At 42.7% G+C, this 27,072-nt stretch overlaps 1 protein-coding gene across 1 annotated transcript; it reads right to left on the bottom strand.

Annotated features, from left to right (window-relative positions):
• Positions 1–9,024: 9,024 nt before the first annotated feature.
• UBXN2B (UBX domain protein 2B) lies at positions 9,025–26,865 on the bottom strand. Its single transcript, XM_075270555.1, has 8 exons — positions 26,627–26,865; positions 24,785–24,885; positions 21,662–21,782; positions 18,650–18,742; positions 14,238–14,347; positions 11,982–12,119; positions 10,446–10,607; positions 9,025–9,542 (listed from the first exon to the last, which is right to left on the bottom strand). Exons 1-8 carry the CDS (start codon positions 26,789–26,791, stop codon positions 9,380–9,382), a joined length of 1,053 nt encoding a protein of 350 aa, XP_075126656.1. The 5' UTR covers positions 26,792–26,865; the 3' UTR covers positions 9,025–9,379.
• Between the last annotated feature and the right edge of the window lie 207 nt (positions 26,866–27,072).

The raw sequence follows: 27,072 nt of genomic DNA on the forward strand, positions 1-27,072 counted from the left end.
CACAAAATTGGTTTTGTAACCTCAGTGAGCTTTGAACTTCATAGCCAGATGTATCCAATCATAAGAAAAGGTATTTAAGGTGGCCAATTGCAAGTTGATCTCCTATTTGAATCTCCTCTGAAGAGTGGCATCATGGGCTACTCAAAACAACTCTCAAATGATCTGAAAACAAAGATTGTTCAACATAGTTGTTCAGGGGAAGGATACAAAAAGTTGTCTCAGAGATTTAACCTGTCAGTTTCCACTGTGAGGAACATAGTGAGGAAATGGAAGACCACAGGGACAGTTCTTGTTAAGCCCAGAAGTGGCAGGCCAAGAAAAATATCAGAAAGGCAGAGAAGAAGAATGGTGAGAACAGTCAAGGACAATCCACAGACCACCTCCAAAGAGCTGCAGCATCATCTTGCTGCAGATGGTGTCACTGTGCATCGGTCAACTATACAGCGCACTTTGCACAAATAGAAGCTGTATGGGAGAGTGATGAGAAAGAAGCCGTTTCTGTACGTACGCCACAAATAGAGTTGCCTGAGGTATGAAAAAGCACATTTGGACAAGGCAGCTTCATTTTGGAAACAAAAATTGAGTTGTTTGGTTATAAAAAAAGGCGTTATGCATGGCGTCCAGAAAAAAAGAAACAGCATTTCAAGAAAAACACTTGCTACCCACTGTAAAATTTGGTGGAGGTTCCATCATGCTTTGGGGCTGTGTGGCCAATGCCGGCATCGGGAATCTTGTTAAAGTTGAGAGTCGCATGGATTCCACTCAGTATCAGCAGATTCTTGAGAATAATGTTCAAGAATCAGTGACGAAGTTGAAGTTACGCCGGGGATGGATATTTCAGCAAGACAATGATCCAAAACACCGCTCCAAATCCTCAGGCATTCATGCAGAGGAACAAGTACAATGTTCTGGAATGGCCATCCCAGTCCCCAGACCTGAATATCATTGAACATCTGTGGGATGATTTGAAGCGGGCTGTCCATGCTCGGCGACCATCTAACTTAACTGAACTTGAATTGTTTGTCCAAAATACCTTTATCCAGGATCCAGGAACTGATTAAAAGCTACAGGAAGCGACTAGAGGCTGTTATCTTTGCAAAAGGAAGATCTACTAAATATTAATGTCACTTTTCTGTTGAGGTGCCCATACTTTTGCACCGGTGAAATTTTGGTTTAATGCATATTGCACATTTTCTGTTAGTACAATAAACCTCATTTCAATCCTGAAATATTACTGTGTCCATCAGTTATTAGCTATATCAAACTGAAATGGCTGTTATAAACACCAAAATATTTAGAACAAAAAATGATTAAGATTAATAGGGGTGCCCAAACTTTTTCATAGGACTGTACATTCCTATTCATCAATAAGCAGCAAATTCAAATAGATGAAAGTGAAAAAGTGTGTGTATTTACCCATTATGATCTAAAAAAGCACAATATTTCATCACCTCTTTAGAGTCATTTCTAAGCATGAAAATGTGTCAAAAGACGAGCAGTAATGCCATTTCATCACTTTCAAAACCACATGAACAAAAAAAATAAAAAAAATAAAAAAAATAATATATATATATATATATATATATATATATATATATATATATATATATGTGTGTGTGTGTGTGTCTGGTCATGAAGCGTCAAGACATTGAAGGAACTGTCAAGTTTGATGGAAGAAACTTGATGATAAGATAATCCTTTAATAGTCCCACCATGCGGAAATTCAGTGTGTTACAGCAGCATAGATAATATAGTAATATATTACAAGAAAAAGAACACATACAAGCTCATAGCAGATAGAAAAGATACTAGGAGTCATAGCAACTAAGAATAGAAGACTTCAAGATCATTTAATTATCTGTGCAGAGTGATCTTCGCTTAGCCTGATGTTGATTACAGCCTGACCGCGGTTGGGAGGAAGGATCTCCAATAGCGCTCCTTCTCACACTTGGGGGGAAGCAGTCGGTCACTGACAGTACAGTGATGTAACAGTCTCATACATGGGATGGGAGATGTTCTCCAGTATGGAGCTCACCACGGACAGTACATGAGGTTGTTTCACAGACAATGGAGTTGGATACTTGACCAGGATCAATGGTGGTCTCAATGCAGAGCTATATGTGAGTATCCTACAAGATGAGTTATTTTATACACTCGAGTACTATGGGTATGAAAAGGACAACATAATGTTCCAGCAGGACAACGACCAAAGCATATGTGGAGATTAGTGAAGAAATGGGTCAATGATAATGAAATAGAGGAACTGGATTGGCCCCCACAGTCCCCAGACCTCAACCCAGTCAAACACTTGTGGGTAGAGTTGAAGAAAAAGCTGTATTCGTACCAAAGTGAGTCGACCAGTAAGCACCAACATTGGGAATGTGTAGAAGAGACCTGGGATCAGAAGGGGATTTACAAAATACTAACAAAATAAACTTAGATTTTTGTGTCCATCCAAAAACAGCGGATTCATGGCGGAGAAGCTGCAAACGGATACCTGCGGATTGTTTTAAGAACTCTTTGAAGTGAAAAGTTTTTTAAACAGACTGTTTGCAATCCATTCCCAATCTGTTTTTCTGCTATTATGGCAGATTCACAACTTTTTTTTTTTTTTTTTTAATGTAGATTGTGAGCCCCACATAGAGCTCACAATGTACATTTTTCCCTATTAGTATGTCTTTGGAATATGGGATGGAAATCCATGCAAACACAGGGATAACATATAAACTCCTTGCAGATGGTTTTTTGCCCTTGGCGGGATTTGAACAACAGGGCTCCAGCACTGCAAGGCTGCAGTGCTAACCACTGAGCCACCGTGTGGCTCCTGGCAGATTCACAATTTAATGTACACCAGGCGCAAGTGAGAACGATCTTTAAGCTGTAGTGGATGGTGAGATATGAAGCCTGAAAGTGAAAGGTTCAAAACATTTTTACCCTTTTGCTCGTCTGTGTACTCCTTTAACAGACCCATGAATCTGTATCATGTGACTACTGAAGGTACAGTATTTTGAAGGATCTGTATCAGGCATATCTATATACAAGAGCTTTTTGTTGTTTTGTGAGCAGAAAACAGTTGGCACCCGTGAGTTGTAATAGTATCATAGTGTTATGGTAACTAATAGAGATGAGCGAGTAGTGTTCAATCGAATACTACGGTATTCGAAATACTCGTACTCGATCGAACACTACTAGTTGTTCGAAGTTTAAGGTTCAATGCAGAACCAGCATTGATTGGCAGAATGCTATACATTCTGCCAATCAACGCTGGTTCTTCTCTTACCTTTCCAAAGTCTTCCAAAGCAGTGTTAGTTTACAATGAAGTGTATGTAGAAGGAGTGGGAGAAGAAAAGATAGATAGAGGCAATCTACAGTATTAAATGAGACATTCCTCTCAGAAGGCTGTATAATAAATCCTGATAACCCAGCTGTGTTGTGAAAGAAAACTCTCTCTCTACAGTGCATGTGTCTCTCTCTGCTTTGAGGCTTTCACCTCTCTATAGACTTCTATAGTACAGATTTGATCAGAGGCAACAGGAGCTAAATAAGTGAAGAAACAGGCAATTTAAAAAATATATATATAGTAAATTACAAAGTTATCTTCACCTGCACCATGGATTTAGGAAAAAAGTAGCAGTGTCCTTCAACACTGATCTTTATGCTACACAGAAGGGTTACATGAGTTTTCCCCTTTAATGATTGGGTTTGATAGGCGGGGCTCTGACCACTGATATCAACACTGGGGGTCCTCTGGTCACTGGAGTAATGGTCATGCATGTCTGTTGTGTTTTGTGAGACTTCCATACACCAGTCTCTGTAAAAGATTCTATTCACCCAAAGAGACACCTTCTGCAGAGACTGGGAGGCCCTAGTGGATGAACCCCCGCTGATCAGAAACATATCTCCTTTACCTAATGCATCTCTTGCACCAAAACTAACAATAACATAGTCTGGGGAATGGATGTGTCCACAAGAAAATTAACTCTAATTTGGTTAAGGACTCCCAATTTCTCATGAACTCAATTCCATATACCGTATATACTTGAGTATAAGCCGACCCAAATATAAGCCGAGGCTCCTAATTTTAACACAAAAAACTGGGAAAACTTATTGACTCAAGTATAAGCTGAGGGGGGGAAATGCAGCAGCTGCTGGAAAATTTCAAAAATGTAAATGGTCGGAGTTTTTGGGTGCAGTAGTTGCTGGGTGCTGGGGAAGGGGAGGGGGTGTTTTGGTTGTCTGTCTGCCCCTTCCCTGAGCTTGAGGACTGAGTTTTTTTTTTCCCCCACTTGGAATTCAGCCTGACTGAGTATAGGGTATCTGCAGTGCTCCTATTAATTCCTTCCCAATGGAACAGGAGCACTGCAGATACCCTATATTCAGTGGTCACATGGATACCTAATGTGTTTGTGTTTCACAGTCATTTTCTACTTTTATATGTATTCTAGGGAAAGGAGGGATTTAGAACTTTTATCTACTTTATTTTTTTTATTATATATTTTTTTAAACTTTTTTTTCACTACTTTATGGGAGATTCTATACATTACTATTGCGGCTGTCATAGACCCCCCCCCAAAAAAAAAAAAAAAAAAAAAAAAAAAAAACTGCTGAAAAATTCGGCTTATACTGGAGTATATACGGTTATATTGCATTAGGTTAGCAAACCTTGCTGCAATTCACAAAGTAATGGCTGGGCAGCCACACCCACACACAGATAAGATAAACTGCATATCACTATGTGTTATCATATCCCTTTGCTCATTTCTAGATACAAAAGTCTAGTTATATCCATTTAAGTGGAAAGGTAAGGGAGGAAATAACTGTATCTTACAATAAGGATTTTTTTTTTAAAATCAGAATAGTGACCAAATATATATATATAGTGTACTTATAGCACATAAAGCCATTGGAAATTTGTAGGAAGAGAAGTGAAAGCTTACCTTATGTCTTAGTACAGACCAATAAATACCAATCATGTATTAATCAGACTCAGAATTTAGAATCCATAAATATTAGTATTAATGATAAAAACTCCATGCCAAGCAATATTGATATGACAAAGTGATTATTATCTATGGAGGTTTATCATGCTCAGGAATGCATCAAGTTCAGTTCTTTTCATAGCACATATCTAACAAGAAAAAAACAACAACAAAATAATGCAAATACATATTGTCATATATGAACTACTGCAGAGAAAGAGCAGAGGACGTATTTATATCAACCATCCAGACCCCGACTTTCACTTCTGGGCTATAATGGTTGCTACAAGGGTCACCTCTACTTTTTGGCTGTACAAGTATTTTTACATGGAACCCATAGGACAGGTGACAAACATCACAAGGATAGTAGTCTGTAACATATTTCATGAACATATTTACAACAAAGTGTGTGGCTTTCATTGAAAGTACACAACATTAATAATAAAGTGCATTATACGATCAAGGACTGGAATATTTTACAGGGGTTTGCCCAGCCCTGAATTTAATTTTCCACAGACTAGGTCATGGGTATATGATTAGTTGGCGTCTGACACCCGGACCCTGCATAGATCAGCCGTTCTAGCAGTATCTGGGTGCTGGGAGCTGCTAACGGACGGGCAGAGTGTGCAGTACTGCTCCTAGTCAGGTAAGCTGCCCCATCTACGACATAGCAGTATTTATGGGAAACTGAGACCCAGCTCCTATTACTTGAATAGAAGCAGCACTGCACATGCTGTCCATTTAGTGGCAACTTCTGGCACCCAACAGATGATCTGTGGGGTTGGGTCTGACACCCGAACAAATCACATATCCTGTGGAGAGGTCATCAGTATGAAAACTCAATTTGGGGCCGGACAGCCCCTTTAATGAGGATCTGTCAGCTCACTGCACAGGTCAGTTTTAGTTACTACTTATATTTCCAAAAATATCAATGGTGGGCCATCTAACTGAGAAGATGCTCCAGAACAGTATTATTTGGGAATGTAATTTTTTACTAAAACAGACATTTTAGGAGTGGTGACAGGCCCTCTGCATGTGATACTTCCTATATATAGTGCATTGCTGTCTTTACTAAGGATACAAATATTCAACAGTAAATGGAAATCATGGCTTGTATAAGTGGGAACCATTACTGCTATGGACAGTGATATACACATGACTCTATCTCATCAGTCCTCATGGAGCCGACTACGCCTCAGCTCCATTTCTACCTCCCATTCATTACAAGAAGAATATTTTTCTGCTAGCTGATCTTTTTCATCTAGAATAAAAAAGAATCTTCATTTTGTTTTTTTCAGGCAGATTCTGCCTGAGACTCCCATTGATATGAATGGGACAGAGATTTTAAGAATCAGCTTCTGCCTAGATAATACATAGAATAACTGGATAATGACAATTTATTGGGAGCACTGGGAGACTAAGTGCACCATATAGTATGCTGCAGCCAATGTCACTTACCTGGAAGAGCATTCATGATTATTTAGATTTTTAGGATGTTCTTTACACAACAACAGGGTCAAAAACAGAAAAACATATTTTCTTTCTCATTTACCCATGTTATGTTTTAAGACATGCATAGCAAAGTTAGATATTTGGAAAATTTGATGTTGGCATAACGCTGAGTACAAGGCATATAAAATTACAATGTTGGGCAAAATGTGGTTTTGTGCAAAAGAAAAAAAATTTGCAACATTTTTAAATCTGCACCACTTTCCTGAAAAGGGAGTGTGGCGAAGGGGGGCAGGACAATTGATCTCCCCCCAATAAATAAATAATATATATATTTATATTTAGACCAATCTGGTGTAAATAATATGGGAAAAGTATGTCAGCGGAGGGTATATGAGGTGTACCTCCTGCCAGCTCAGTGCCAGTATGCTTAGGAAGCCTTCACACGGAGTAAAAGCGCATGTATTTTTGAAAACTACACGTGTAAAAATAAGACTCCCATTGACTTCAATGACATTTTACAGGCATATTTTTACAGGTGTATTTTGCAAAAATACACGCACGCTTACTCCCTAAGGGAGCCTTCACACGGAGTTACACTGCGCTCATTCTGATCGTAAAAACACGTTCAGAATGAGCGTGTAAAAAGCAGCTCCCATTGACTTGAATGGGAGCCGACATACGTGCGCTCCCCATTGAAATCAATGGGAGGCTTTTTTCCCTATTGCTTTCAATGTGATACGCGTGTATCACATTGAAAGCAATAGGGAAAAAAGCAGCCCATCCATTTCAATGGGGAGCGCACGTATGCCGGCTCCCATTGAAGTGAATGGGATCTGCTTTGTACACGCTGATTCTGAAAATGTGTTACGTTCAGAATCAGCTCAGCGTATACTTAGTGTGAATGCACCCTTACACTGTTATTTGCAGGCTGATTTTGAGGTGGAATCCGCCTCAAAAAACACCTGATTTTTTTCAGCTAGAGAAAAAAAGCACGATGATCTTCAGGTGCATTCTGCCTTGGAAAACGAATTGAAATCAATAGGAGGTGTTTGTTGATATGTTTTCTCCAAAAAGCATATAAAAAACCCAGTTTTTTTTTTAAAGTGAAGTGTCTAGGTCCATACAGTGGAGCAAAATAAAAAACTGTCAAAAAAAACTTGACAAAAACAGCATCATGTAAAAAAAAACAAAGAAAAAAAACAAAAAAAAAAACCTTTACTAGTTCCTGAAGCAGATTTTATTCAGCCTGCAAAAAACTCTCTGTGGATTCTGTGTGTGAACATACTGCGCTGCGCTCCGATGCAGTGCACGGGCATCCCGTCGCAGCATGCATTCCACACTGCATTAGGCCTGAATGAATGGGCCTAATAGGGAGTCTCACGCTGAGACCGGACGCCGGACACCGCGGCTGAGTCAGCTGTGGAATCCGCGAGAAGAAGAAGCATGTTCCTCCTTTTTTCCACTACTAGCTAGCAGAAAAAAGAAGCAAAAAAATTCTGCCTCAAAATCCGCTGCCAAAAAACTCTGTGTGAACGAGCCCTGAATCTGCCCCACTGTTCCCTCAAACTTACTAGCAAAAGTGAACACCTAAACCTCACAAAAACTTAGATGGAACCAGCACCAAAGTTCATTCTGTATGTCTGGCTCAATATCTGTGCTAACTCCCCCCGAGATCAAAGTAGGACACAGAAAATAAACTCCACAGCTGAATCAGCCACAGAACAGAACCCGCTGTGCAAAACACTCCGCTGCATAGGCCCATTCCCCAACGGTGGGAGAAAACAGTGGCAGAAAACCGGAGGGGTGGAAAATGGGGAGGAATTTGAGGTGGAAGTCCACTTCGAATTCCTGTTCACTTTTCGCCATGTGAAGATACCGTAGGGGTAAAATTCTTCTAAAACATGCTCCTGCAAGGACTACAGGTATAGTATGGGCATGTTACTCAGTGGCCAGTACTATTTCCTTGCAGTACTAGGTTCGGATTAAACCAAGGCTTATAGTTTGTATGATCTGTCTGTGGTTTTGTGGGCTTCCTTGAGGTACTCTAGTTTCCTCCCACACACCAAATACATATTGTAAGTCCCAACTGTGTCCCGCACCCAATAAATGATAAACATATCTGAACATTGCTTTAGAATATGCTGGCACTATATATATATAAATAAATCAAATAATAATAATGGCCAAATCCTTCTGACTAGAGATGAACGAGTATATTCGATCGAATACCTCCCCTCCATAGACATTGGTGTTAAAAAAAAAAAAGTCACCAGGGGAGGTTGGAGGGGCAACGAATATTTCCCATCTTTCCGCGTGGTATTCGACTGAGTACACCAATAACTATAAAAATAGAGGTTTTTGATCGAATACTACTATTCAATCGAATACTATTCGCTCATCTCTACTTCTGACTAGCCTGATGAAGTGAAGTGTTGGGGATGTGACCCACACCTTTAGCAGCTGGCTACTCCATGTGATAGAACAGTGAACAAAATGGATGGGTTATTGATGTACTGACCTGTTATAGTAGAACATTCCATCATTGATGTGAGACCCTCTTAAAAGTGAAATGTAAAAAAAAAAAATTAATAAAATCTCCCACCTGCAGCCGTAATCCATGTGAACAGTACTCAGCAGCTAAACTATACTAAGAAAATATATTATACTAAAATATATTAGGAAATATCTAGCAGTCTAAACATGATGCAATTTCTTCATCTGTGTCCTGTAACTTCTCGAACACTAAAATCATCATTCCCATACTTGGTGATATAAAAGTGGACGGTGCGTACGACCAAATCATTGGCTCCAAAATAAATCTAAACCCCAGCATACACACTGATGGCTATACAATAAATGCATGATCTCAATATTATAGAAATCCTACTGGTTGAGGAAAAAAATGGCACTTAAATATTTCTTCTTCTATAGTCATTATGAGGGCAGAGTCACTTCATCCTCTGAAGAATCACAGTGTTGAGTACATCAGCTTCTTCTAGCGTCAGGTCTTCATCTGTAAGTTCTGTGTTTGGAAATGTGGTCACCAGAACAAAATCAGTCTGTGCAAAGTCTGAGCGAGACTGGATAATAAAGTGACGGATGTCCGCAATTCTGAAAGCGAACAAAAAGAACGTATATAGAAATAATTGAAGCCTATCATTATGTACTCAGTTATTGTATTGATTAAGAATCTAATGATGGATTTACAAAAGTGACTCCATAATAGGATAAAAGTTTCCACATGTGTTGTCACCCACCATTCTATAGTACATTGATATTCGGCTCTGGGTTACTTAGTCTTAAAGGGTTTTCCAGGGTTATGATATTGATGATCATCAATATCAGATCAGTGGGGACCTGACACCCCCCAAATCATCTGTTTGAAGTTTCCCCTCCTATAGCCTTCTCACAGCTTACCAGCTACAGCACCAAGCATTGTATTGTGGCTGTGCTTGGTATTGCAGCGTAACTCTAGAATACTCTAGAAGTACAAACAGGCCATGTGACCCATGAACGTGATATCACTGAACTGTGCAGTGAAAGCAGCACTCACCTAACTATGGCTGCCATTTAGGGTTGAGCCGATCTTGAGATTTCAGGATTGATTTTAAAATCCGATTTCCGATCATTTGACAGGCGATCCAGATCATGAAATTTGCTCGATCGCCGATCGGGATCCGATCTTTTCCGAACCCGATCGCTCAACCCTACTGCCAACATCTTATCGTGGGGGTGCAGACTGTAGGGCTCCACAAATCTGATGGCCTAAATGCTTAATTATGGAAAACACCCTTTCAATATATAGGGGCCTTTTATAATACTGCATGCATAATCCATACATTTTCTGCCATTTGGACCAAAATCGGGGTTGGGACTGGTTTTTAATCGTGCTCAACTAGCATGATCGGCATCTACTTCTACAAGTACTACGGTGGGGTATTGTATAGGGTGGTCAACGTCTTTATGATATTGTGTGAATGCAGACACTCTTACTAGGTAGGGTTTTGCCATTACCTGTGACTGAGGTTGAATCTTTGGATGAGGCGACTTCCATCAGCTAATCTAATCTGAATTTTCGTTGTTGGAACATGTTCATCAAGTTCAACCTCAGCATTTAAGAATGGCTTGTGCTCCTCTTCAGGGGATGAAGGTGTACTTATTATTTCAGGAGTCAAGCTGTATGGCAGAAGAAAATCCATTACACACATCGATGACATTCATTTTTGTCATTCCGTGAGCTTCAGTGGATGGATGCAAACAAACACATAAAACACAATCTTTTCAGACTTTTTTCATACTTATAAATATAGAAAAACCTTCCTATTTATTACAGTACTGCCAAACCTACTGACATCACTGACTGGCCTTTCTCTTTAGCCTTGATACAATAATAGTGATGTCATAGGCTGTCTTCGCCTTCTCAGCAGGTATTAACACAATGGAGACTGTGCAGCCTAATAAATCATCCAGAAGAAGCAATAACCAGTACAGACTGAAAACAAGAACAGAAAGAGAGCGAAGCATAAAACACATTTGCTAGAAAAATATTTATGGTCTGCGATGCGGTCATGGGCTGATGGTACAAAGAAACAGCACCCAGATATATATATACAGTACCATCAGCAAATGGGCTAGAAACTGCTTTAGATCAACTTTCAACCAAATTGCATGTTTTTGGAGATAAAAAAAATCATTTAGTAATAAGCTTTTACTCCAGTCTGGAATAGCGACTAGAGAACGGCATACTGCAGCCTGCTATGTATTGTACATATGTGCCAAATGCAAGCTCCAAACAACGCAAATTTTTAGGTTAATGTAAAAGTAATACAAATATGATATTTAGACTCAAATTCAAGCAATAAAATATTATAATCATTGAAAGGTGTTCATAGCCTTTAGGGCTAGTTCACATGGGACACGGAATGGCGTATTTTGGTCCTGATTCTCATGCGGGAATCCGTATCAGAATCAGACCAAAAAGCGCCTGCCATGACTGTCGCAGCTTCCGACAGTCGCAGTTTCCCCTCCGGAGTAGGCTGAAATGAATAGGCTTAGTCTGGAGGGTGGTGTCGCGAGTCGGACACCGAGGCTGACTCAGCTGCGGAATCCGCCAAAAGAAAGGACAGCTCGTCTCTTTTTATGTAAGCTGGAACATGCGGTATATATAGACTCTATTATGAGGGGGCGGATTCTGAGGTGGATTTGGCGTCAGAATCCACCCCCTCTTGTCCCGTGTGTACGAGCCCTTAAAATCCTTCCTGAAGCATCTGCATATTAGTAAGAACGCTTATGTCCCAGGTAATAATAGAGACATAAGAAGTGAGGAATGATTCTGACTGCTCTTACACTACTTCCATATGATACTAGAATAATAAGCAGCACAAGGCATGAGTTATATACTACAAGTAGTAGTACTTTATAATAAAAACATAGTTTATTACTGATATATATATATATATATATATATATATATATATATATGAATATTTACAAATACAATAAAATGTACGAGCGTCATAACATCTGAAGTTAAATAAATTACTTTTATACCTTCCAAGTTTTTTTCCCTCACCACTAAAGGCCTTGAATTTTAGCCTTGGTTTAACATATTCTTGGTCTTGATGGTCTTCCATGTCTAAGCGGACTTGGCCTCCATGTACCATTCGCTGCAGTTCTAAAGGAATTTCCCTAAATTATAAAGGACATACAGTATAATATATAACAACATATGGAAACAAGACCTTTCACAATACTAAACATGCTATATCACAACTAATATTCATCTTAATTGTATCACTGTGTTTATACCGAGGAGTCGATTAAGCTGGAGTAGCGGGATCTTCTGGACCCCAATTACTAAATCTGTAACCAGCCCCCCCCCCATGTACAATGTGTCATTTTAACACCTGTGTCTCCTTATATTGCACAGGAGCCTCTGCGACTCCTCAGAGACCAGGGCCCAGGTAAAGCCATTAGGACTAAGCTGCAGTACCGCTCACAGTCACTAACCAATATATGGAGCTGGGCCTGTTTTCAGAGAATCTTCACCCTTCAATCAGATGTTTGGTGGGAGGTCATACTCTAATAAATGTGATAATGGTGACTTATCCTGTGGATAGCTCAGTAATATCAAACTTCTAGAAAACACTTAAAGCATCCGATTACTTGGTGCCCATTTGCCGGGTCCTCCAATGTTCAGGAGGATGGCTTCCTTGTGAATGGAGCACCAGTGCACTTGTGTGACCGTTGCTCCATTCACTTCTATGGGGCTGCATGGACTATAATCTCTGGCAGCACCCGCAGTCCCATAGAATGATCCATATAGACAATACATCAGGCTGTGTGCTTTAGGCAACTGAAACGAAGAGGAGAAATATTAGACTACTACAATCTTCACCCTAAGTGTGAGAAGAGTGCTATCGACAGGTCCTTCCTACCAATGGTGGTCAGGCAATATACTGTATTTTCCGGACTATAAGGCGCACATAAAAACCTACGATTTCCTCAGAAATCGTAAGTGCGCCTTATAATCCGGTGCGCCTTATATATGGATGGAAGCGGCGGCAAAGTCTGCGTGCCACTTCCATACATACATAAAAGGCACCGTAAGGGGGCATTCACACTACGGAACGCCAGCGTGTATCACAGCCGTACACGCCGGCGTGACAGCAGGGCTGCCGGACACTTCCCATTCATTTCTATGGGAGCCGGCATGCGAGCGCTCCCCATAGAAATGAATGGAAAAAAGCAGTCCATTCATTTCTATGGGGAGCGCTCGCATGCCGGCTCCCATAGAAATGAATGGAAAAAAGCAGTCCATTCATTTCTATGGGGAGCGCTCACATGCCGGCTCCCATAGAAATGAATGGGAAGTGTCCGGCAGCCCTGCTGTCAAGCCGGCGTGAGACAGAACCCTGAAACAGAACGTGAAACTTACCGAGCGGTGCAGGGTAGGCGGGCGGGCATTCAGGCCTCCTCTTCCTCCGATGTCCTGACCACTTCCTCCGGCGCTCGCTAACTGATAATGGCCTGGGCGCATGCGCAATATCATAATGCTTCTACTATGGCTACTGCGCATGCGCCCAGGCCATTATCAGTTCGCGAGCGCCGGAGGAGGAGGACGGAACATCGGAGGAAGAGGAGGCCTGATTGCCCGCCCATCCTGCACCGCTCGGTAAGTTTCACATTCTGTTTCAGGGTTTTATGTTAAAACGGGGGGGGGGGGGGTGTAGTTTAATATAACTTTTACGGTTGGGCTCTATCAGCATGATTTTGCTGATAGAGCCCCTCCTCGCCTGCCGAGCGCTTCCAATAGAAGCGGCTGGCACGCGGGGGGTTAAGCGGCCGCTGGCAAAGTCTGCGTGCCGCCGCTTTCAATAACATATAATGCGCACCGGACTGCGCCTTATATATGAACCGAGACGGACTATAAGGCGCTCATGGGCAATGCGCCTTATAGTCCAGTGCGCCTTATAGTCCGTAAAATACGGTAATCAACATCAGGCTAAGTGAAGATCACTCTACGCAGAAAACTAAATGATCCTGAGTCTTTCTTTTTCTTCTTAGTTGCTATGACTCCTAGTATCTTTTTCTATCTGCTATTCTGAGCTGTATGTGTTATTTCATGTAATATATTACTATATTATCCATGCTGCTGTAACACACTGAATTTCCTCATGGTGGGACTATTAAAGGATTATCTTATTAAATCCTGGAAAACTCATTTACATCAGCTGTTTTTACAACTTTTTAGATGGCATTTCTTTATACAGATCAATCCATATACTGAATCAAAAAGAAATTTACCCTCTCTTTACAGATTCCAAAAATTGGGCATTGACTGGATCTGTGTAGGATCGAAGCTCTCCATCGTCTAAGCTGAAGCCATTGCTCCATAGTTTGAGCAAGATCTGCACCTGCAAAAATAATAAAACAAAACATTACAAATCTGATCCTAAATAATGAATGTCCTATAGAAATATGGCAAGGGCAGTAGTATAGTTCTACATAATATCTCCCATAAAGTAAGCTACTGTAAAATAGCTATAGGCACTGGCTTCTTGTTTGTTTTTGTACATGTGTGGACTTTCACTGTTAGCTTCTCTAGATCTAAGCCAAAGTTCATGGACAATCAGATGCACGGGCATGAGTCCAAAGAAGATTACCCATGCGCTGGCATCGAGACGGGCTAATGCCCTTGAAATGGTCAATCAGCCTTGACATAACAATCAGTGACGCATCTGGATGATAAGAGTCATATGTAATAACATGCCGAACGAGATAATGATAAAACCGTCTGACACCGCAGACCTCTATAACACCTCACACTAAAGTAACACATCCAAGTATATTCTTTGTTTCACCACTAGCAGACAACCAGCTCTTTAATATGTTACTTAATATGTGCCATTATATTACCTGGAACACCTATTGCACGAGCTCTGGCTCTACTGCAGCTTGTTGGCAGAACACAATGTAATGCTTTGGACTCACAATCGTACTATGGCTTCTTATGCAGAAGGCAGGAGCGCTTTATGAGCCTCAGCTTAGGCTGAATTCACACGGAGTAAACTGGCGCGCAATCTGGCACGTATACGCGTGTCAGCAGTTTGTGCGCTCAAAAAGATCCCATTGATTTCAATGGGAGTTATGATTGTATACGGCGCGTAATTTTGCGGGCCACTTTTCTCCATGTGAATTCCCCCTAACAGTGCAATCCAAAAAACAAAGGAATTAACACTTTAAAGGGGTTGTCTTGGCAAAATTGGACAACCCCTTTAACTTTTCAATCAGCCATGGACAGTGAAAAAAAAAAGCATACTCCCCTGTCCCTGATGCTCCGGTGTCCTCCCAGCAGTCCCAGGTCTTGCGCTCCGGCGTCTCCCAAGTCTCTTCTAGAGTTCCGCTGAAGCCGCTGATTGGCCTCAGCAGTCACATGAATTTTTTTTTTTTCAATGCAAAGGGTTGCCCATTTTTACTTGAACAGCCCCTTTAAGACTGAGGTCACATCTTGCAGATTATGCTGCAGTGTTTGAGCCACAGTCATGAATGGCTTCAGAAGAGATGAGAAGTATAAAGTATGCTCTTACACTTCTCCTTAAAACCACTCCTGACTTTAACTAAAAAAAATGCAGCAAAATCTGCAACAAAAAAAAGACACAGCTGTTCCAAAATGTTTGGCCTCAGCCTTACCCTATAGTGCCAGGAGATTCTGGACCTTTTGGACAGTTTTAGTAGCTGGGAAAATGTTCTCACGTCTGACATATACAAATAATCATATTATACTGAGTACCAATACTTCTGGACACCAGGCAAAACTGTCTGGACACCAGGCAAAAACCTAGGATGTTATTGTTAAGCGGCGTTCACACCACCCCCGCTGTCCGCCCTGGGGTTTACGATGGAAACTGGAGAGGGGACGGCTTGCTGGCGGTCAGCTTTAAAACCCAAATCATTTGAATGGTTTTTAATGGTGACTGCCAGTGTCCGTATGTGGCCTCTCCGCCTGGGAACCATTTTTGTGAACCCAGCCTTTAGGGCTCCAAAGAGACCAAAAAGCAATTTAGAAAAAAAAACCCCACAGGAATTAGGTGTCCAGAAAATGGACATATATTACTTAAAGAGGACCTTTCACCACTTGGGGCACATGCGGTTTAATACACCGCTAGAAAGACGAATGGCTTTCCCATTCTGTGCCCCCGGTGAAGAGCTATCAGTGCCAGTACCGTAGCTCTCCACTGTCAGAAGGGTATTTCTAACAGTCTGTCAGGAACGCCCTTCCTCACAGCAGCGCCTATAGCGCTGTACTGTGACAGCGGTGAGGAATGCTCCCTCCCTCTCCTCCCAGTACTCGTCCATAGACGAATACTGGGGGAGTGTTCCTCACCGCCCAGCGCCATGGCGGGGCAGTAAGGAACGTCCCCTCAAACAGTACAGAGCTATAGACGCTGCTGTGAAGAAGGGCGTTCCTGACTGACTGTCAGAAACGCCCTTCTGACGGTGAAGAGCTACAGTACTGGCACTGATAGCTCTTCGCGGCCACAGAATGGGAAAGCCGATAGTACACTGAATTCAGTGCACTGTCAGCTTTCTAGTGCTGTATTAAACCACATGTGCCCCAAATGGTGAAAGGTCCTCTTCAAAAGCAAACAACCTGAGGAATGTAAGCTATATCCTCATATTATGTGTTTAGCATTCATGGAAAACCAGGCATTAATCTGTAGGGATCTACCTTCCAAAAGGTGGCGTTAGAGCAAGTTCAATTTGCATATTCCTGATGCTAGAGTCACACTAGCGTTTGGGGAGCCGAAAAACAGAAACCCTATTGGCTTAAAAAGTGGTTACCGGCAAACCCTATAGACTATAATGGGTTTTGCTGGTTTTCCGCTAGAAATTGGCATAGAGAAAAGTGAGATGCACTACACCTTATGGCTCACGTCTAGACCTCACACAGCCAGCTAGTACCCTGATTCACACTGAGGAGAGACAATAACCTCAAAACAGCTGTCTGCAGACGGGACCCTCTTCCTTTTGCAGGAGATATTCTATCTAGGCCAGACCTGGGCAAAGCCCGGCCCCCGGGCCATATCCGGCCCTCTGACTGATTCAGTCCGGCCCGCACAGCTTGACTAGGGAGGCGTGTCTAGGGGGCGTGTCTTATTGTCGGCAGGAAGATGGAGACGTGGTGTGTGTCATAAGGTATTGAGAGATGTAAGGTGAGATGCAGGGGGAGAGAGTGTGTGTGTGTGTGTCTATATGTGTGTGTCTATATGTGTCTGTCTGTCTGTGTGTCTCAGTAACCTAGGGACAGAGATGGAAGGGGAATGTTATATTGGGGCAGAGATGGCAGATGGAGGGGGGACATGAAACTGGGGGAGAGATGGAGAGGGGGCATGAAATGGGGCAAATAAAGGGGAATATGAAACTGAGGGAGAAATGGAGGGGGGGGGACATGAAACTGGGGGTAGATGAAGAGGGCACTTAAACTGGGGAGACATTAAACTGGGGACAACTGGAGGGGGCATTAAATCGTGAAGGAAGCTGTAGGGGGACCTGTCTGCCTCTAGTTGCCCCCAGTTTAATGTCACCGTCCAGCTACCCCTACGGTTTAATGTCTGCTTCCAGCTTTCTGATTTTAATGTCCCCCTCTAGTTGCCCCCAGTTTCATGTCCCGCTCCAGCTGTCAATTTATTGTCCCCCTCCAACTATCCCCACTGTTTAATATCCCCCTCCAGCTGTTCCAGCTTCATGTCCCCTCTAGTTTCCACCAGTTTACATTGGGGCACCAGGAGGGGGACTTAATACTGTGGGGCAGGTGGAAGGGAACATTATAATGTGGGGACATATAGTGTATAGGTGACTGTAGGAGAATTATACTTTGTGGGGGCAAATGGAAAGATGATTGGGAATGAGCGGAGTCAACGTAGAAGTGGGTGGAGCTAAATTTGCCGTGGCGCAGCCCTCTAGCATAGTTTCAATTTCTTATGCGGCCCCATGGGAAAATTTATTGCCCACCCCTGACCTAGGCTATAGTCCCAGATTATGCTATTAGGTTTTTAGAAAGTCAGGCATTAATCTATGAGCATCTGCTTATCCATAAGCCTGTGCTAGGACAAGTTCTTCTTTTCCACTTAGGAGTACTAGTTTCATGTTACTTTCCCAGAATTCATAGCAGGGCATGCATGGTGTAATAAGTCCCTATATACCTCCGGGTCACGTCTTCTTAATAACTTTTCTACCACCTTCATGGAATGGTATGACAGCCTAGGATTGTTTACACATAAAAATACAAGGAAGATGGAATGTCCAACAAAAAATATGTGTCTGCCACACATAGGGCGTGAGTCTCCAACAATCCATCTACACAGCAGAAATAAAAAAAGGTGATGTACAGTCTGAATAAGGTTTACAACAAAGACTCTCATATGGGCGGACACCTTGCGAGTTACCACATGCCAAACATGTCTACATTCAGTGGCTCATATACCTTCCTGAGGCACAGGCACACATGAGGTAACTGTAGGGTGAGGATATACTATGCAGTCCGTGCCATATAGAGTCTGTGCCATATCCAAGCCACACACTTGAAACCTGTATTGCAATTTCACAACTTTTGTTAAAGTTGTGTGCAATTTGTCATGTGGCTTGGAAAAAAACAAAACACAAACCACCCTCAAAAATAATGTAATTGTAGCAAAAAAAAAAAAGATACCGCTTACATCTGGTCCTCCAGGAAAGAGCTCATCCCCGTGAATGTATTCCGATCGCTTTATTGATGAATCACCCAGTTTGTATCCACCACCAGAAAAAGACTAGAAGAAAAAAAGCACAAATTATTAATCTGCATTTGTCTTTTACGAATAACTTTAGAACAATCTGAATGGAGATGATCGAGGTTATAATACTGATGACCCCTGAATACATCACAGGATCCTCATGGGGATCATATGAATGAGACTCCTGAATCCCTTTGTTAGAATAGAGTGCTGGTTGAGCATGTCTTGTGCCGATTCTTTAAACTCTATAGGACGGCCTCAGATAGTAAAGCACCGTACTCAGCTATATTGGGCAGTCCCACAGATGTGTGACTGTCGTTTTACTCAAATAGGGAAACACAAAACCTTTGTTCGGTCTTGTATCCTAATGGTGAGAGCAGAATCTTATCCCCTATCTTATACATCCTATTAATATTATAAATGTGAAAGTTTGTGAGTTTGGATGTTTGTGGGTTTGTGTGTTTGGATGTTTGGATGTTTGTTCCTCAATCACGCAAAACCCGCTCGACCGATTTGGCTGAAATTTTCCACAAACATAGTCACTACACTCGATTGCGCAATAGGCTACTTTTCGTCACAATAGCGCACATACGTTTGTGCCAGGACCCCCACAAAACCCAAACTCACATCACTATCTCTGCAATCTCACACACTTTGGACCATAGCAAGCCACAAAATTCCTATTGCCCTCTACAGCCTCGCCCCTAACCCCACACAATCTCATATACAGATACTTTACCACATTGCCCCTCCCCATAACGATACTCCAAGAGGCGCTCTTTAACGCTCCGGAGCAGCCATGTTTGCCGACCCCCACCGCTCTGACAATCCGCGACACCGCCCACCCATGTCAATACCCCTAGGAGGTGTAATAAATGCAAAAAAAAAAGTTTAAAAAAAAGCAAAAAAAATATAAAAACAAATAAAAAGGATTAAAAATTCAAATCACCCCCCTTTCCCTAGAACACATATAAAAGTAGTTAAAAACTGTGAAACACATACATGTTAGGTATCCCCGCGTCCGAAATCGCCCGTTCTACAAAGCTATACAAATATTTTTCCTGTTCGGTAAACGCCGTAGCGGGAAAAATGGTCAAAAGTGCCAAACCGCCGTTTTTTCACTCTTTTGATTCTGATAAAAATTTTAATAAAAAGTGATCAAAGCAATAACATTTCCCGAAAATGGTAGAACTAAAAAGTACACCCGACCCCGCAAAAAAAGACGCCCTATACATCCCCGTACACGGACGTATAAAAAAGTTACGGCTGTCTGAATATGACGACTTTTCAAAAAAAAAATGTTTTAACACAGTTTTGGATTTTTTTAAGGGGTCAAAATGTAAATAAAACCATATAAATTTGGTATCCCCGGAATCGTAACGAAACACAGAATACAGGGGACAGGTCATTTTGGTTGCATAGTGAACGCCGTAAAACCAAAGCCCCTAAGAAAGTCGCAGAACTTCATTTTTTCTTCAAATCCACCCCATTCTGAATTTTTTCCCTGCTTCCCAGTACATTATATAGAATAATTAATGGCGGCATCATGAAGAAAAATTTGTCCCAAGAAAAATTAAGACCTCATATGGCTCTGGGAGCGGAGAAATAAAAAAGTTATGGGGTTTAGAAGGAGGGGAGTCAAAAATGAAAAACCAAAATCAAAAAATGCCATCGACGGGAAGGGGTTAACTTCAAATACTTCTGTCCCAAAGTCACTATGTAAAGTTTCTCACAACACCGTATAGCAGCTCAAATACAAAGTAACTTCAACACAAAAGTCTCACGTATTCTCTAAATTACAGCAAAAACAAGATACAAAGTTACATTTCATATCCCATACCTTATACACAGTACGAAAACCTTACCCGCGCCTGTATATACCCACTACTACAATCACCGCAGACAAAGTCGCGGGTACCTGCTAGTAGAAGATAAGTGTTGATTGTGGAACAACCCAGCTTTTTCTCTGATCCCGGGCCATTAGTGCTACAAGGTGGCAGTCAGCAACAGACAGCCATCGAGAGGGTGACTGCATACTCCACTAAACGGACGAACTCTCACTACAGGATCAGGTTTGTCATTTTGGGGCCCCCAAGCAAGATTATGTCTTGGGGCTTGCTAAGGCTGAGTTCAGATGGAGTATTTTGGTCTGCAATTTGACGCGGAGGCTGCCTCAGATTCCAGACCAAAAAACCGATAGTCGCGACTGGATGCCCGTGCAGTGCACCGGCATCCAGTCATGGCACTCCGCTCCTGATTAGGCCCAAATGAATGGGCCTGGGAGGGAGGGAGTATCCTTAGGCGGATGTTTGCGGCTGAACCAGTCGTGGAATCCGTCTGAAGAAAGGGCATGTCGCTTCTTTTTTTTGCGAGTGGGAACCAACCGCTCGCGGAAAAAAGAAATGGCCGACACTCATTGATTTCAATGGGAGACCTTTTCTGGGTCAGGATTTTGATGCGGATTCCGCGTCAAAATCCTGACCAAAAAACCCCGTCTGAACTCAGCATAATAAAAATGTTTTGGCCCCACCCTAGGGCTGGGCAATTAATTAAAAAATAACCAAAATCAAAACACACACACTAACCAACATGGATTTTATGGCCCTTACACTGTAAAACATTGCTTTTTATGGCCCCTGCATGTTACACTGTGCCCACAATAAGATTATTCCTACAAGTAATGACAATATTCACTCACCCAATCCTGCTTCTCTTCAGGGCCACCTTCGCTTTGGCTTCAAACTAATGCCACACACTATGTGTGAACGCTAAACCATATAGAAGCGGGCCTAAACATTAGCTTGGATGGATGAGTAAAATAGCATCCGCTACCTTGTGGAATAATCCAACATCCAATCATAAAGCGACCCACTGCTGCGAGACACTCCACTCTCCTTGGCTCCATGCAATTTCATGCATTCTATGACCATACATGCCCCTGGTTAGCACACATACCCTTGGTTTAAATAGATCTTCTGACATTTTGCTGGCTTCTTCTACAGACATGGCTCCATGCTCCTTGGCTTCCTTAAAAAGCTCATTTACGATCTTACCAGGAGAATGAAATCTAGAAAAACTAATGAAAAAAGTGCAGATTAAGAAATATGACTACAATATGTTAAACTAATAAATAGGTTTATCTAGAGCAAAGTAACACATTATCTGAGTGCACTGGTGAGGGAGGGAGCAGAACAATGTAATATTGATGCATGCGTGGCGCCATTATCTCTCCCCATGTCGTGTGCGTCAGATGAATCAACAAGAGAGGCAGAAAATGTTCAGCAATGAGTCACGCTCAATTTGATTCTTAGCTCATCTACTTTCCTGCCAGATTTATATGTGTCAGAATAAGTACAACAATATGCAGTTGCTGCGTGGGCACTTGACCCATTACATGTTGTTTTGCAGGATCAGTACAAGATTACTACCACTATGGGAAATTTTCTAACAGCAGACCTGTCACTGGGTCTAAAAAGTCCAATGACATACATAAGCTGATGTCACCATGAATATTTAGTGTTGTGCTTATCCAAACCTATTCAGCCATTCCAAAGATATGAGCCCGGTTAGTGTTTATATGGTATAAATTAGGGTATACTAGTTAAATGGTCAGTAACACTACATGACATATAGCACACAGAGACCATGTCTGCATAGAAACCACAGAGTTACCCCACTTCCATTGGATAGTATACCCTAATTTGAATTAAAGAGGACCTCCTGGGGCACATGCGGGTTTTATATACTGTTAGAAAGCTGACAGTGCTCTGAATTCAAATCAGCTTTCCCTTTCTGTGCCCCCGGGTGAAGAGCTATCGGTGCCAGTACTGTAGTTCTTCACCGTCAGAAGGGCATTTCTGACAGTCAGTCAAGAACGTCAGTAACGTTTATTGCGCTGTACTGTGAGAGCGGTGAGGAAAGCCCCCTTCCCCTTCTGATAGTACTCGTCATCGCCCGGGGTTAAGAACACCCTGTCTCAGTACAGAGCAATAGACGCTACTGTGAGGAGGGGCGTTCCTGACACTGTCAAAAACGCCCTTCTGACAGTGAAGAGCTACGGTATTGGTACTAATAGCTCTTCATCTCGGACACAAAGCAGGAAAGCCGATAGTGCGCTGAATTCAGCGCACTGTTGGCTTTCTAGCCATGTATTACACCGCAAGTACCCAAATGGTGAAAGGTCCCCTTTAAGAATAGCAGAGCTTATATCTTTGGAATGGCTGGATAAAAAAAAAACATGCTCAGCGTGACCGCACCTATTAAATGATGTATGATGATGAACTTTTCAGACCTGTTCACAGGTCCTTCTTAAGGCTAAGGCCCCACGTGGCATGGCGTGAAGTTTCCTCTGCGGACTTTCTGTTTCACTTATACCTATGGGGAACCGCCGGCATTTCCATAGGTATAATCAACATGCTGCGATTTCCAAAACAACGCCAGTTTTGAAAATTGCGGTGTGTCCGCACTGCGGCTTTTACTGCAAAGTGGGCGTAGGATTTGCTAGAATCCCTTCAACTTTGCCCTGACTGTAAAACACTGTGATTTTTCCCAGGGCATTTCCGCCCCATGGGGCCCCGGCCTGAGACTAGGGTTTCAGTGTGCCAATTTTAATGGGCTTGTACCATTATGGACTCGTATCCCCTTTATAAATTCCACCAGCTATGTATTTAGATTTTTTTTTGTAGAGTTTTTCAGTGGCGTTATAGGTCAGAAGATTCCTCAATGTATATCTCTAGCAGCATACACTGTCTTTTTGACCATAATATTTGCTGTAGGGATGGACTACTTTTTGGAATGGCCCACACATAGAAAAGCACAGATTGGTGTGAAAAACAGTACACCATTGTATACTAGCCTGACACTCTTTTGGCCACTAGCAGGTGACTTGAATCCCATTGATATACTTGACTTATATGCCAAGTAGGTTTTTGATTTCTTCTTTCTGAAAAGTCACTTGTAATCTGCATAAAGCACAATGGTTGATCTTTGTTCTATAGGTTTAGTATTGTTTGTACACTTGAGTATGTCCTTCTAGCTGCTGACAGATTCCCTTTATCTGAGTGCATTTAATCCGTATGGTAAAGGTGCCACCTACAGTTTTCATATGTTGTGTGCACTGTAAGCAATAAAGCATCTACCAATGATCACCACATTTGGGGTAAAAAATTTAAAGGCGTTTACCATTAATACCAACTATCTTTAATCCATAGAATAGTAGATAAGTGTCTGAATTTTGGGGGTCTGACTGCTACAGCTCTTCTCCCATTGACTTTAATGGGAACTGCGCTTTAGTACTGGTGCTCAGTCACTATACAGGGCATGGACCCAACTTCTTCTGACTCTGTGCATTGCAGAATACATAGACCAGAGGCTTCTCCAAACATCTGATTCGTGCAGAGACCATATGACAGTCTCCCATATGTATGGCCTATCCTAAAGAAAGGGTGCCTTCAATTGTAATTGGCTGGTTGGTCGTGTACAAGCACAAGTGCTGAATGTAGGGGACTGTAGGGTTATAGGTTGGACTTGATGGACTGATGTCTTTATCCAACCTCATCTACTATGTAACTATGGAGTTCTGCCCCACCACGAGATGACATGCAGGGATGTGCAAAAGGGGAAAGCTGAAATCCTGAAAGGGGACTTCATTGCAAGAGCTGCCTTGTGTAATCTGGGACTGAGAACAGTGGGGACATTTAATAGGACTGTCGTTTCCTACACCACTATTAATAAAGACCACGACTAGTGCAAGGCACACCTGAGGCTGCAGATGTACACCCATGCGCCAATATGTAAACCTACACCGTTTAGGAACTGGTGTGGATTTCCTATATAGCTCAAGACTATTTTCTGGTGTACCATAAGTTATAATAAATATATCAGGCCGCGGCATCGCCACCCTGCCCACATTCACAGAATGTGGCGAGTAAGACAAAGGACAAGGGACATGGCGCATCATCAGCACAAGAAAGAGCTGTGCGCCAAAGATGGCGTAGATGGGCTCATAAATCTCCCCTCCCCAGTGTATGTTATATATCACGTATGTACATATATACTGCAGTTGTTTACTGTGTCTACCTTTCCAACGAATCCTCCTGGCTATTTTCCAAGGAAATATGTCTGTCAGATACTGATGCTTGGTCTCCAAATCCATCCTCACATAAACGTTCCAGCGCCAACTGCACAAAAAAACAGAAGAAAAAATTGTTACAGCACAGAATCAAACAATACACAAGTAGAGGTTAGACAAGTGACCTCACTATACTGCTGGTGACCAATGTATAGGGAGTATTATATGCCCACTATCGGACAATGAGCCTCGCTGAGAACTAGTAGCGTCTCTATACAAAGCTCCTCCCACATGTCCGTTTTATCAGATGCCCCCTAGAATGATGAAGTCCATGAATTCACACCTTAACCAATTCACACTGGAAAATTCAGAGATTATATTCTACACAGGGAGATCTCTATTGGTATTGTACTGAGTCACCCTCTGTCCACGTTACATCCCCTGGGTAAGTAAAATCCATTACAGCTGCAGGCGGACACTGCACTGGAGTCTCAGGTGTAATGTGAACATAGCCTGAGAACAAAATTCAACACCCAATGTTTTCCCCTAACATTTGCAGTCAGGATAAAGTTGGAAGACCCAATACACATTAGGCGGTGGGCCAGTCTCGGCCAACATTGTGAATGGACACCTTAAAGGGGTAGTCCAAGATACATGTAAAATAATAAGATATGCCACTTTCACCTTTTACATGTCCCACCACAGCAGAACCGCTGGTCTTGTCCTGTCCAGACCCCACCATCCAGAAGTGATGACCTCCCTTTGTCCTTCATGTGATAATCATTGGCCTCGGTGGTCATGTACGGTACCTGACTGCTGACACCGGTGATCGGCTGCCTGGTCATTTGAAGAATAAGACATCATCACTTCCTGATGGGTCTGGAAATGGCAGGGACCACATTAGTGGCACTGGTGTGGCGGCAGGCTGGCATATTTCATTATTCTACAAGGTTTTCCATCTGGTTCCATTATGTCAGACGATCCTTTAAGGCTCTATTCACACAGTGGTGTGCATGACAGAAGTTCATCCTGGTGTATATATCTGAAAAAAAGTCCTGTATACAGTTTGGAAACAATTATAGTCAATAGGGTCTGCTGGTAACCACTAGTTTAACCAATGTGAACTTAGTCTAATTTGTGTATTTTTTTCAGTGGGAATAAAAGGCCACTACTGTGTGAATACAGATTGAAAAGTGCCAGCAGCTGTGTGCGCCATCTTGTGGTGCTCAATAAAACTGCCTCTGGTTGTAATACTAGTGGATATGTGACTAGTGATATGGCAGCAGCTCCTGTTATCCTCCATAGGATGAAGCAGAATACACTTCTATATCCCCAGGTTGCCCTGCATCTCTGCTACTAAATTTGTGGCCCCGCATGTCCCATGACCACAACTTCAAGTTGCAAATAAGTCGAGCAATCTTTGACTTAAGGTCGCGGCACCCTCGGGGTTAGAATGTGACTCTATTAGTGGAGGAATCACAGAGTGACCCTGCGATATTTGGTGGGGTGACGAGAGTCATGGTCCATATGGTTTAGCTCTCGTCCTACGGCAGGTTTTTAATTTTTATTGTACTTGGTGATGTTTTCCTGTAGTGTACATGTGGGAGATGGCGCATTATCTCATGCCAGGCTCACTACCAGCCTGTGACCCACTGAGGACAGCTCCTGCCATGTCTCCTTATGGCATTGCCCTTTGACCTGCAGCAGGCAGTGCCATGTAGAGCTGCCACTCACAGGGCAGAGCTGTGCACTTAGCCCAGAGGAAAATGTTACCTGCAAAGTGCAGACAAGGCCTGAAGGGTACAATGTGTGCAAGACAAGAGGCGGGCACTAGGGGGGGCAGCACACACCTGGATGTCCAGCATGGAGGGTCTGAGCCGCGCTGTCTCCGCCCCTTCTCCTGCCTCCTCCCTCCGGCTTCCATCGTCTTCACCTCCTCCTTCTTCCTCCTCCTCCTCTCCATCCTGACCTTCAGCCTCGTCCTGTCCGCTCTCCTCCGCTCGGGAATCCTCCATGTTCGGATTGCTGCAGGGGAGCAGGTGACCGCGGCGTCCCCCGTGCCCGCCGCCTACGTCACCGCCCTGTGCTCCCTGACAGGCCTGTCACCAGTCCGCGCTCCGACCGTCGCTATGGCAACGTGGCCGCGCAGGCTCCGTTCTGGGCTTGGAGCTGAGTTGAGCTCCCGGAGTCAGTGTGAGCACCGAGCTGGGGTGTCATGGGGGGGGGCCGAAATATATTAACCCCTCCAGCACCAGGAAATGTATTTTCCCTCAGTGCTTATAACTTGTATTGTAAT

Source organism: Leptodactylus fuscus, chromosome 4 (genome assembly GCF_031893055.1).
Source record: "Leptodactylus fuscus isolate aLepFus1 chromosome 4, aLepFus1.hap2, whole genome shotgun sequence".
Classification (NCBI taxonomy): Eukaryota; Metazoa; Chordata; class Amphibia; order Anura; family Leptodactylidae; genus Leptodactylus; species Leptodactylus fuscus.